General features: G+C 48.6%; 1 protein-coding gene across 3 annotated transcripts in view; it reads right to left on the bottom strand.

Annotated features, from left to right (window-relative positions):
* The window catches only part of LOC146200637 (glucose dehydrogenase [FAD, quinone]-like), a 126380-nt gene that overhangs the window by 16332 nt on the left and 96534 nt on the right, over positions 1–13514 (bottom strand). For all 3 annotated transcript variants that reach the window (XM_084595580.1, XM_084595581.1, XM_084595582.1), the window contains one exon: positions 8881–9058. In XM_084595580.1, coding sequence (XP_084451706.1) covers positions 8881–9058 — 178 coding nt within the window. The remainder of the gene's footprint in view (positions 1–8880; positions 9059–13514) is intronic.

The following is a 13514-nucleotide window of genomic DNA, read 5'->3' as shown; positions in this document are numbered from 1 at the left end:
GGAGCGCGTTAGCCGCGTTCGCGCCAGGACCGCTTATAATATTTAGAGCCGCTGTCGTCCTGCGTCCCTCTTCCGAGATTGTGGTTGGTCCTTTTTTCTTTACATTTTCCTCTATATTGCTCTATTGCTACCCGCTACAGCTGTAGTCAGTAGTCGGTACTCTGCCGCCGTGCCTGTGCCCCCGCCGCATCCACCTAATCCCTCCGTCTTATATTTGCTACCCGCGACGCCATTCATCCGCTTTGTCTACAATCTATATCTTTTATTACTTCATAGCGGGATTACCCAACTTTTTTTTCTTATTATTCCGCCCTATATATTATTGAATACATGACCATTGTGTCTAAGGCCTGTCGCAGCCCCTTGTAATTGTTGTGTTCACACTTTTAGTGGTTACGGGTTTCTTTTGACACCAGCCTATATTTACTTCTCTTCGTAGTCTTCTTTCCTTATCACTCCCCAGGTTCTACTTACTGGCATTGCGGCCTATTTTTTCATGCCTACAGAGCTACTTTTAACCTTACCTTTCTTCCATCTTTTTTTGGGCGTTACCAGTCACTTCGCTTTCGGCCCATTTCGCGCTTCTTGCCTCCAGTGTGTCACATCACCGCCAAATCTTGTTCTCTCTCTTCGTTTTTTCCCCTCTCCCCTTTTCATCAGCCGTCGGCTGTGTGTAGGCCTGTTCTGCTTCTTTTATGCTCGTTTATATTCCTCTATGTATCACCATGGGTAGTTTTATTTTCCTCCAGATAAACCTTGACCACACTACGCGTGCGACAGCTGCACTCCCTAGTCATTTTATTTCATCTTCCTTTTCCCTTGCGGAGATAGCGGATCCTTACATGGTAGGTGGCGTGGTTTCAGGTCTGCCCGAAAGTCGGAAGTCGATGCAGGCGCAGTCACTCTTCCTGAAGCTCTGGGGTTTAGAGATACCAGTGGCCGGGTGAATAAACCGGCGGTGGAAGCTAGCAAAAAACGACTGGAAATTGGTGGCTTAAACGCAGAAAAGTGGCAATGTTAATAATGTAGAAACAAAAATTCAATAAATAGAATGATGGTATAGTTAACCAAAACAATAATTAGGATATAGGGAGAAAAATTAGCATGATAGCTACTGCTACCACCCCATTCCAAAGGGGAAGCTCCTATATTCCATCCATTCCATCCATCCAACCGGTGATGTTGCCATCTTCTCTCGCCATCTCATCCGCGTTCGCTAGTTTTTACACTGGATCCTCCTTTCGAGGTCTTTCCTGTTTGTGCCTCCACATTCGTTGTGGTGCTGATGTGCACCTATTCATCGGCTTGATTTCTTCTCGTCTCTGTTTACTCTCCCCCGCGCGCCATATTTAACTCTTCTTTAGAAGAGCTCGACGAAGTGATTGCCTTGGCGGCCGGCCGCCCCGTCATTTTGGCTGATGACTTTAACGCCAAACATGAATTATGGGGTCCTGCGCCCTCCGACTCACGCGGATCCAAATTAGTCCACATTGCTGGGGCCCATCAACTGACAGTTTTGAATAATCCAACTTGTGCTCCGACGTATGATAATCATTAGGCCAAGCCGTGGGTTGATGTCACGCTCGCCTCCCCGTCCCATCTCAGCTCCGGATACACTTGGATCGTCTCGGACGCCGAATCGATGTCCGAACATTCTTATATTGAAGTGACAATTGGTCCTGCCCCTCCACAGGAACACCATTTAACGGTCGCGCCTAGAGCTCGTATCATCGACTCTCTCGCAAGAGACACAAGGTTTCCTCGAGTCGCTGGAGCCGACTTGCGTTCCTCTGACACACTGGAGACAGTGGTCACGGGGTTCCATGACCGCGTTGCCTCGCTGATTGAGCGCCACAAACGCACGATAGCGGGTTCTCAGCGCTCTAAGCCACCAAAGCCATGGTGGTCGCCTGAGCTCATCATCGAGTGGCGCCACGTTCGAGGTTTGCCCCGGCACTTCCAGCGTTGCTCAGACCTGTCGATGTGCCCTGTATACCGCATCGCGTTTCAGGTGGCACGTGCATGTTACCGACGAATAATCAAGCAGGCGAAGGACACGGTTGTACAACAGGCATGCCGCGACGCGACCCGAAAAAATCGTTTCGGCGTACCTTTTAAACAGGCATTCACCAAACTGCGCGCACCAGTACTTCTAACGCCGCTGGACATTGGTGGAGGCGTACTCACGACCCCCGTCCTCGAGTCGGCGGCACTTTTGCTCCGGCATGTGATGATACTAAATTTGATTCAGAGCTACACACGTCTATTCGTGCATCTGTCGAGTTTCATTGCAACCCTTTAGTGCCTCCTGACGTACCTTTGTCGCATAACGAGCTTCACTTGCGCTTGGACGTACTCGGTACGTGCACGGCTCCCGGCCTGGATGCGCTGACTACGCCATTGGTTGCCGGCCTCTGGCATGCCCGCCCGTCCTTCTTCCTCTTCCTATTCAACAGTGCCCTCCGTCTTGGCCACTTTCCCTCGGCGCGGCGCACGGGGTGGATTGTCGTCCTTGCTAAGCCGGGCCGTGCATCTTCTCTCCCTACTTCCTACCGGCCAATAGTAATGAATTCAATATTGGGTAAATTATTAGAACGCTTACTGCATTGCCGCATTTATTATTTCTTGCACGCCAGGGGCATTCTTCACCCTAACCAATTTGGGGTTACACCATCACGACGTACTGTTCAAGCCTTCGCCTCGTTGCGGACGGCTTTGGAATCTTTCCGCTCATCCCGCGCGTCCGTGGTTCTCATCCCTGAATTTTCAGGGTGCATTCAATAGCGTTTGGCATCCCCTCGTCCTTCTCTATCATACGTTCCTTCCTTCCTCACCGCACGGTAGTTTACCGCATGGGCAAAGAAGTGTTTGCCAATACTACTCTTGGCTACCCTCAGGGTTCCCCAGTTTCCCCATTGTTGTGGAATTTTATTATCGTAGCCCTTATCGACTATCTATGCCTCCTGGCGTCTTCTTACAAGCGTATGCTGATGAGACCATAGTATTGATAACGGTCAGAACGCGCCATGAACTCGAACAGTTATGCGCAGACGTCCTGATAGGATAGCCAGCTGGGCTTCCCACTCACGTGTCACTATCTTGTGGGCGAAAACATTCTGTATGCTATTTTCTTATAACGTGGGCGGCATGAAAAACTGAACCCCAACGTGCGCTTTACGGGCCGGCCGTTCAGCTCCATACAAGAACTAAGAATTTTAGGTGTTGTTTTTGACCGCCATGGTCACATGTTTACCTCATGCTAACTTCCTACGCAACAGGGCAGAGGTACTCACTTCGCGCCTCAGCACATTTCTTTCATTTAATCGTTCGATACCCCCCTCTTCGTAAGCTTTATTTTCAGGTAGTACAGACCGCCATTACCTGCGCTGCTCCAGCTTGGTGGTCTCGCCCCATTCATTCTCGCCTTCGGGATAAGACAATTACTATGTAACGTGTCCCTCTTCTTGCTCTCACAGGAGCATTCCGTACAACTCGCACGGCTGCTCTCCAGGTGTTCCTCCGGGTACCTCCTCTGCCCTTACCGCTTATTTGCAGAGTACAGCCTCTTAAGCGGTGTGGATCCAGTAACTTTTGGAGGTCACACTTATCTCCCATCCGATATTCTTCCACTCTTTGATTCCTGCTGTGTCCATCCCTCTCTGGCCTTTTCTTTCTCATTCACCGGTCTTCTCCGTTCTAATTTTCCTTTTCGGTCCTACCTTCCCGGCCTTCATATTTTTATGGATGGTTCCTATACATCTCGCTCTGCGGGCGCTGCCTTTGTTGCATGTAGATCTTGTGGCGCGCTACGTAAAGTAGCTCGGTTTCTCCTTGAGACAGCCTTCAGTGCCTTCTGCGCAGAGGCTGTTGCGTTTCACGAGGCTTGTTGTTATGCCCGGCATGCTCCTTCTTCTCTACCCTTGCACATTTACTCTGATTGCCCTTCTCTCTGTAAGGCTATCCATTCTCTTTCCACCCGAGATTTCCGCATCCGCGACATAAAATTCACCCTTGCCACCATTTCTCTTCACCGTCCTGTCTTTTTATATCATGTCCCTGCCGACTTTGGTGTCTGGGGAAACGAGCTAGCTGACAGGGCAGCCTCTCTGACGTCGACGCGTGGACTCTTACGCCCGTCGTGGCTGTAGCCTTTGTCTGTGCGCACTCGTATGCGCACTATTGTTCTAAAGCTCTGGGCATCCATCTAGACCGCAGATCACTCAGACACGCTCTTGTCTAATTTTGTCCCCTCCATTCTTCGTCCACCTCTCTCTTTCCCTCCATCCCGTTCTCTTGTTTTTCTCCTAACGGGCTACGACCGTTTTCCTTCGTACTTCCATCGCTTTGCACTTCTCCTTTCGCCTTCATGTTTTGCGACGAAGCTAAGGGTAATGTGATTTATCACCCACACGCTTGTCCACTCACTGTGGATATAGCAAAGATTCTGCCTGAGTATCTGAACTCTGTTTCCCCTCAAGACTTCCCTTCCTTGTTATCCTCCGCTCGTTCTCGTGCGCTGCCTATACGCATTGCCGTTCGTGTCTCTTTGCTTCCACCTGTCAATCGCATTCATTCCCGCCTGGATGGTTCGTAGCCCTACCGGTCAATGCAGTCTCTAACATGTCTTGTGTGGTTGGGGGCGCCATATGGCTGATTTTGGTGGGCTGCGACCCTGCCCCTGCCATGTAGGCTTGTGGCTTTCCTGTTTGATTGCCATGAGTGCCCTCGTTTATTTTGATCTGTATTAGTACATAGATTTGTTCCGTAATGACTGTTAGCCGAGCTCCTTTTGTTGTTTTATTTTCTTTTTCACTAGTTGCGCAACAGTTTCCTTGTTCCTACCTGTTTCTCCTCCTTGTTTTCCTTTCTCTCTACCATGTCTTGCTTTGTTCTTACGACCTGCATTCTTTACCCCCCCCCCCCACTGACCTGCCCTCTCTCCCTTCCCTCTCTTTTTCATTTCCCTCGCCTTCTTTTCTTGTTTCTCTTCTTTCCCACAGTCCTCTGCCCTTTCCTCCATCGTGGCCACTCGCGAGCACATCGCAAGGTTCTTGGGACGCTGGATCCAGCCTTGTGTGTTTTTTTTTTTCGTTTCCATAATGAGCCATTTTGTCGCGGGGCATTTCTGCCCTAAAAACTACTTTTGCCGACCTACATTTGTGCCACGTTTTTTTTCTTCTGATTGGCTTTTAAAAATTTTTATTGGGAGTTTCCCATTTTCTTTAATTTTCAATTGGTTTTTGTCCTCGATAACCTCTGGTTCGGTGCGGGCTTTCTCTCACATTTATTTCGTTTTCTTGCCATTTTGAGAGTTTACAAAAAGGGATTGGGCCGGTCAACATCAGCACTAACCACATGACTGAGAAAGTTTAGCTTCTGATATCCAAAGTTGCATTTTCCGGCTTGAGTGCCAAAACAGCCGAGCGGAGAGGATCCAATACTGTTAGCAGCCCTTGAAGATGTTGGTCAAAGGTTTCTGAAAACATGATGACGTCGTCCATATAAACCTTACTTGTTTGTCATCTCAGGCCAGCAAGTACGGTATCCATCATTCGCTGGAAAGTTGCAGGCGGTAAACCCAGACCGAGAGACGATGCTTGAAATTCATATAAGCCATCGAGCATGAAAAGTTTGTCTTTTTCCGATCGCGCTCAAAAACCTATATCTGCCAATAACCATTTTTTAAATCGATGAAGGAAAAGAACTTGAAGTTGCGAAGTCGGTCCAGTGAATCGTCGATACAGGGCAATGGATATACGTTCTTTTTTGCAATGTCATTCAGTTTGCTGTAGTCAATGCAAACATGCAGGGCTCCATCCTTTCTCTTAACCAGCACTACTGGCGGCGACCATGCATTTGTAGGCTGCTAAATAACGTCGTTAAGCATTTCCTGGAATTGGGTCATCCGGATTGCATCATGTTCGTCGGTCTAAATGCGGTACGGCAGTTGTAGAATAGGTCCTGCATCGCCAGACGTTAAGATGCGATGTTTGGTGATAGAAGTTTTCCGGACTTTCGATGATGAGGTAAAGCATGGGACGTACTTCAGCAGTAAGGCATGCAGGTGGCATTGTCGACAGGCCGAAAGGTAACTGCTAACGTTGATATGGTCGAGAACACCCGAAGCATCAATAATATTGGATGCGAAGAATTCGAATCTTCATTTAACAGTTTGACCAAAACGATCCCAGTAGAGCGGTAGAGTTGGTGAGATTTACGCGCGAAGTTCGTCACGAGAATTTCATAGTGACTATTGCACAGAATAAATAAGCTTTGAGGTACACAGATGCCGCGAGAAAATAAAAGCCAATGGCTGCTTACTAAAATTATCGGCCCGTCACGTACCCCGTCACAAACAACACTCACAAAAACGCTGTAGAGGAGAGGTACTAAACACACTCGCTGAAATTCGTAGGGCATAGGTACGTTGGTCGGCAGAGAGGCTGCCAGCCGCTTTCTTTGTTGAGTACGAGACCATTTGCTGTCGGAATCGATAATGGCGTCATATTCCCGCAGGAAATCCACACTGCGAATCAAATAACTAGAACATGCCCGGAGAACGACGTAGCTGACATCAAATATTGACGTAGGAATCTAGATTATAACCGTGCCTGTCCAATAGGGATAATATGCCCCCGTGTCTGCGTACAACACCATAGTGTTATAACCATCCTAAGGCGCGCTACAAGTTTCCCACTTAAAATTGGAAAGTCTGCTCCGTAGCCACTAAACTGCTTACGTAATGTCCATCGATACACACAGGGATGTCCAGCGACAGCTGGTCTTGTGAACCAAATGCTATGGTTGCTGCTCCAAAATTCATTTCTGCTCTCTGTGGGGGACTTGTTTGTACTCACTATTAGCGACCCCACCCCTGAAGGTTGGTTCAACTCAGTTTCCCCTGCGAAGGCTTGCCGAGCGACCAAGCGGTGCTCGCAGGGAACTTAACGTTTGTTGGAGGTGATTGTCGGCGTGGATATATGGAAACCTGGATTGTCGACGTGTCACCGGGAGGCGCACTTGTGCGAGTTGTCTTCAATGTCACGAGGTCGTTGACCGAAAGTGGGTCTAGGTGCGGGGGGGGGGGGAAATACCCTCCAGTCCGAGTTCCCGATACGGGCACCACCGCAAACTGTGAACAGGTTCTCCACAAAAATAGCAAATGCACCCATTGTCAGAGTTCCGACAGACGTCCGTTCTTCGTACCTGTGACCGCCATGGCCGCACATACCGCGTTTGTTGCTGTACGGGAATGTATTGCATTGGCTTCTGGGTTGGCTTGTTATGAGTTGGTGGCACCAGCTGAGGTAAGGGAGATAATGGAGCTTGAAATGGCTTGAAATCCGTCATACGCAAGTATGACGCGGTCCTCCGACCGCGTCATACTTGCGCGGTCGGAGGACGTCCGCGCAAGTATGACGGGGGTAGCCTGGAATAGAGGCGCGTTGAATTTCAGCAACTTGGAGTGGTGGCCGCGCTGAATCTCTTCGCGGATGACATTTTCGAGGGAATCGGCATTGAGTTGGTATGTGCCACAAACCTTCTGTAGTTCATGAATAAAATTGCGGAGGGTGTCAGTGTTACCTACAACGGCTGTAAGACGTTCGGCAGTAGCCGTAGAGAGCATGGGTCTGTCGTAGACAGCGAAACGCTGTTGGAGCATCTTTTCTATTGTGATCGCCTCGGTTAAAAACGAGGTAACAGTAGTTATAGGTTTGAGCACTAGACCAGGAAAAAGCTTTTCTTTAGCCCCGCTCATCAGGTCGTGCTGCTTTCTGTCTTCTGGCAAGCTTGGATTCGTTCGTCAAAAGTGTTTCATAAGGTCCTGAACATACATCGTGGCAGACTCGTTTAGAATCTGTGTTCAGCTCGTTCGCGTTTATCCAGGCTGACATACGTCTCTAGGATAAGATGACCGAATTGAGGCCAAATTCAGGATGCTAATATGCCTTTTCGGTTCTCATACCACGTTAAAGCATAATCTTCCGGACAGAAAATGGCTTTCCATAGTTTTAAATTGGCGTCCTACTGATGATAGGATTGGACTCTCTCAGACTTAGTAAGCCAGTTCCACGTCTTCGTGCAGAGTGCCATGTAACGACTTCGGCCCTCGGGGGTTCTGAAGGGTGTATTCAGGAGCACGTTGCATCACTGAAGTGGTGCTTTGCGTGGCTGGCCGTAGCTCCGTTGTCGAAGTGGACTGTAAGGGCTCGTGGTCGGGAGGAAGGCGCTGGTTTCTCCGGTTGACACGATGTACTAGCGTGTCCACAGGCGCTCGTTGTCGTTCGTTCGCGGAGGCGTGTACGACAATGAGAGGCTAGTTGTCCAGCACCTCCACCAAAATTGTCAAGAAGACAGGGATTTACGTGAAAAGTCTCTAACTTCGTCTCTTAGGTGCTACCTCTATCCACCTGGTGGCAATATATTATTTGCCACCTGAAGGTATATTAGAATGAAAACGGAGTGAATCATAGCTCGTCATTAAAGCAATCAGTTTGGAATCCTAAAGACATGCTTGTAACTAAGTAATGAACCGATAGCTGTTTCAAACATTCTTTCATGAGCCTTTTTCTGCTGCCTTTATACACTTTGTCAACATTCTTGGTGGGTTATATTTAGTTCTTCTGTAAATATATAGTTTTAAATTTACTGTTCTTATCTATCGCACTTTGTCCTTGTTTTATTTAGTCCACCTTCATTCCTTCACCTGCGTGGCACCACGACCGCATACTTTCAACTAAATGCATGTGCAGTCATCGAAGAGCGAAGTGTGCTTCTTATCTGATAACAAATTCGTGGTCTGAGATAGCTCACCGTGTTTTGCTTTCATGTTCTGCTGTTATCTTAGTTTAAGTACCGAGTAAAGCCCAAAGTACTCACCTTTAACTAAAACATCAAGGTCTGTATCATTTGTAAGAAATTTCGGGTCGATACTGGGATATTCAAAAGGATCAGTGCTCCTGAGCTTTATGAATCCGCGTGATTTTGGAAGGAGCAGCACAGGGACGATCATCAGAACATGCTGTCCCCGCTTAGGCCTGTAGTAGCCGTTGAACATCTGAAAGTATACGAAAGAAATAAGACGCAGTGAGTGCGTTGTTGCTAAATTTATAAAATTCGGATTCCTGAACATTAAATCATATGGACATTACATTCTTTTAGTTAATTCAATAATCATTCCACTTTACTCCACACAAGGTGTCCATTCACTAAAGGAATAGTATGAACTTTTAAGTTGAAATACCCTATAGACGACATTCAGGTATTTATGAAATCTCAAAATCTCTGATTTTCAGATTGGGTTCCTAAGGAAGCTCCGTAATAGAGTTCACATGCTTCAGTATGCTATAGCAATATTTCAGAAAATATTGATTTGTGTGGCCAGCTCTATGCTAACATGCGCTGTCGAGAAATTCTCAACTACACGATGTTTACAGATGAGAAGTGTATGCAAAGAGGAACACTTAGAATATTCTTTCTAAATAAAGCGCTGTTTTTTGAGTGATGGAAAACCCTGATAGCGCCATGGATGCGAGTTTCCGATCAGAAGACGCGCATTTGAGCATGAAAGCTCAGCGTACATAACGCGTGGCCCATTGATCTACTTAGTAATCGATGCAATGCGAAATAGACCAAGGTGAGTCTTAATGATAAGCTGGACTGCTCTCTGTAACCTAAGCTCACGAACACAATACAAAAATAGAGGTTTTCTTGGATTCAAATTCAATTTCAGTGGCGTTTTGTCAGTTTAAGCTGAAAATTTACAATGTAGGTTTAGTCAATCTCATCATCTGCTACATATGCATGCATAAAATGCATGCTAGGCATACAAGACAGATGTATCTGTTAGGTGGCGGTAGCCTCATTTTGGCATCGGTCGACTGCCTGGGTTCCCTGACTTGTCATCACCTTCCACCGCTGCACTTTTTCAACCGGTGAGTCCATTTACGGATGCTTTTTTCTGTTACGAAGTGACCCTTAGCATTAATTTCATTGGCAGCTAAACTGCTGTTGGTGTCTGCTTTAGCCTCTCTTCTTTGACACGCCATTTTTTGTTAACGCTTGCTAGCTCTCTGCTGATTTTATTCTGCTGAAGCTTGCCTACTTCATCATAGACGTTTAGGTCAAGCAGTCTAATGTACTCTAGCTTATGCCCGGTAAGCGCCCGCCGCCTCTTCTTGCTTTTTCATGTCTATCTCTTCAAAAACCTGATCCTCCTCCCATTAACGGGGCCTTCCTCTCAGCATGGGATCTGTGTATGAGCACTCCGCCAGAGACCAACGTGCTGTTAAGACAATGACAAGGCCATCTCTCGAAGTTGGCTAGCGCACTACGGTTGCGCCTCAACCGTGTTTCACATTGTTTCATGTACCTGGACGAAAGAGCTCTTGAGGCACTTGTATGGAGTTCCAGGTAGTTACACTGGCATTTGCATGTGGCTAGTTGAAGCTTAGTTTGTGACGTCTGTATGCTCTCTGGCAGACGCGCGCGCGCATATCCGGCGCTGCTTTCACAAACCGCGTACTTCTGGACCCATGGAGGATGTGAGTACCTTTTTTGCTTCCTCCATGTCTGGACCGGTTAAAAGTTTTTGTAGCGACAGCATTATGCAATTAACTAATATTGTCAAGGGGCGACGAGGCCAAAGTGCTGTGCTTGCGTGTGGAATGTGGGGAACGCGAAGACGTCGAAGTGTGTGGGTGGTTCGGGCTAGGCGCCGCTGGCCTGAAGTTGTTTGTCTGTGGTCAGCAACCCAATTGGAAATATTTGTTAAGACATCCACTCTGTGTGCGTGTATCTACGTTACATTATGCCGCCGTTGAACAAGCGTTGAACAAGAATGCCGCTGGTTTGAACAAGCGAAAGCCGCCGTATTTCCTCTAAGTACATGCGGCTGCCGAACACGATTGCGACGTCCTCCTGCCTGGGCTCAACTTCACCTTGCCCTCTGCCAACATCCGACAGCCTGACACGACTTGTGCGCCAGGAGCTAGAAGCAGTCTCTCCCAGTTTCCCAACTATCATTACTGAGTAGTGCCCCTATGGTAGCCCTTATACAGGCTGTTGTCCGGTATGAATGCGCCAATATCCGGATCCAATCTGTATGCTCCATTACCTCCCCAGATGCTCGCCGTGTGTCCGCCGTGTGTCGCACTCTGAACAGCAATTCTCAAGCTCCGACGCTCAGACTCTGTCCACCATCCGTTCGTCGCCGCCGTACCGCCGTCGTTTTCCGTCGCCCCGATCTCGCCGCCCGCCACTTCCTGACCCGTATGCCCAATTTCGTTCGAAAAACTGATGGCTGCGGCGTCTGGAGGTGATGCTACTCTGACGACCCGACCCGAAAACCCTCCAATAATTCAGGCCCGACGAAACATGCTTAGCGTCGATGTGGACAGGATCCCTGTTACAGCTCTGATTGACACCGGAGCGAATGTCTCCGTTGTGAATTCCTGTCTCCGCCATCGCCTATGAAATGTTCTCACTCCTACCCCCTCAGCTGTTGTTCATGTCGCTGATGGTAGGACTCATTGCTTCGAAGAATTACATGGGCTACAGGCCTGTATTACCTCGACGACATTGTAGTTTTTTCCTCCAAATGTTCCGTGTACCTCGAAAGGCTGACGAGAATTCTTTTCGTTTTCTGTAGAGCCAGGTTGCAGCTCAACTTGTCGAAATGCAAATCCGGACGCCGCCAACTCACAATCCTTGGGCATTTTGTCGATGCTTCTGGTGTCCGCCAAGATCCTGCTAAACAACAAGCTGTCAAGGACTTCCCTCTGCCTCGATCTTACACGGATGTGTGAAGCGTTGTCAGCTTGTGCTCCTATTTCCGACGTTTCATCAAAATTTTGTTGCCATCGCCCGTCCTCTCACCGATTTCTTTAAGAAAGACACCCCTTTTACCTGGGGCCCTGCTCAACAAAACTCATTTTTTTTCACTGATTCACTTGCTTATCTAACCGCCTGTATTGGCCCATTTCAACCCGTCGGCTGAAAGAAAAGTTCGCAGAGATGCCAGCGGATATGGTGTCAGCGCCGTGCTAGCCCAACGTCACCAAGGTCAAGGCAGCGTAATCGCATATGCCAGCCGCCTGCTTTCCACTGCCGGCGCAGTTATTCCATTTCAGAGCGCGAGTGCCTACCCCTTGTTTGGGTCGTGTCTAAATTTCGACCCTACCTGTTTGGCCATTCTTTCTCGGTTGTGACTGATCACCACGCTCTTTGTTGGTTTTCTTTACTGAAGTACCTCAGAGGCCGGCTTGGTTTTTGGGCATTACGCCTTCACGAGTATTCTTACACCGTTGTCTACAAGACAGGGCGTCTACATTAACACTCTGACTGCCTGTCTCTTCACCCTGTGCAACCACCAGACTCCACAGACAATGACCTCGGCCCTTGCTTGTTCGCTATCTCTGATCTGCTTAACATCGCGGACTAGCAGCGGCAAGACTCCTCCTTGCGTCTACTAATCGATCGCCTCAGCGGTGCGACCTCAGACCCTACACTTCAACTCTGTTATTCGTTATGAAACCCTATACCGGCGCAACCTTCGCCCTGATGTACCTCCACTCCTGTTCGTCGTTCCCCAGCGTCTCCGCTCCTCTCTCCTCAAGGAACTACATGACCTGCCCCCCGCTTGTCACCTCGGTGCCTCACGAACGCAGGATCGGGTCTGACGCGGCTTCTTTTGGCCCGGTCTATATCGTAGTGTTCACCATTACGTTGCCAGTTGCGACTTCTGTCAACGCAGAAAGCGGCCACCCACATTGCCTGGCAGTCTTCTGCAGGCTATTGACGTACCCCTCGAACACTTACATTTATGTTGGGCTAGATGTGCGATGTCCAGTTCCGGCAACCGCTGGATCGCTGTTACGACCGACTACGCCACCCGATAAGCTTTCACGCGTGTATTACCAACCCGTTGTGCCACCGATATCGTGAATTTCCTGCTTCAAATAGTCATCATTGATCATGGTGCTCCACGCCAATTTCTGACAGACCGCGGCCGCTACGTTTCGTACCGGGTAGTTGACGACATACTCAGGTCCTATTCCCCGCATCATAAGTTCACTACAGCGTACCATCCTCCAACGAACGGGCTTACCGAGCGGCTGAACAGGTCCCTCACTGACATGCTATCTATGTACGTCGCACCCGACCGCCGTGATTGGGCATTGTCTTGCCCTATGTAACATTTGCTTACAGTTCGTCGCGGCATAACACCACAAGCTATTCGCTTTTCTGTCTTCTATTTGGTCAACATCCTGCATTGCCAATGGATACAATGCTGCCGCCATCTTTAGAGTCGACCACGCAGTACGAACGTGACGTTATCGCTCAAGCAACTATTGCCCGCGAAATTGCCCGCGACCATCTCACCACCTCTCAGACCTGCCAGAAGTCAGTTTACGACCGCCAGCATCGCCCAGTGCACTATGCCCCAGGATCACTCGTTCTCGTTTGGTATACTTCTCGGCGTGTCGGTCTTTCTGGCCCTTTTCATGTGCTTC

This window comes from Amblyomma maculatum, chromosome 2, assembly GCF_055883805.1.
Source record: "Amblyomma maculatum isolate TAMU_Amacu chromosome 2, ASM5588380v1, whole genome shotgun sequence".
NCBI lineage: Eukaryota > Metazoa > Arthropoda > Arachnida > Ixodida > Ixodidae > Amblyomma > Amblyomma maculatum.
Note: the sequence above shows the minus strand (reverse complement) of the source record. Positions and strands in the feature narration are given on the sequence as shown.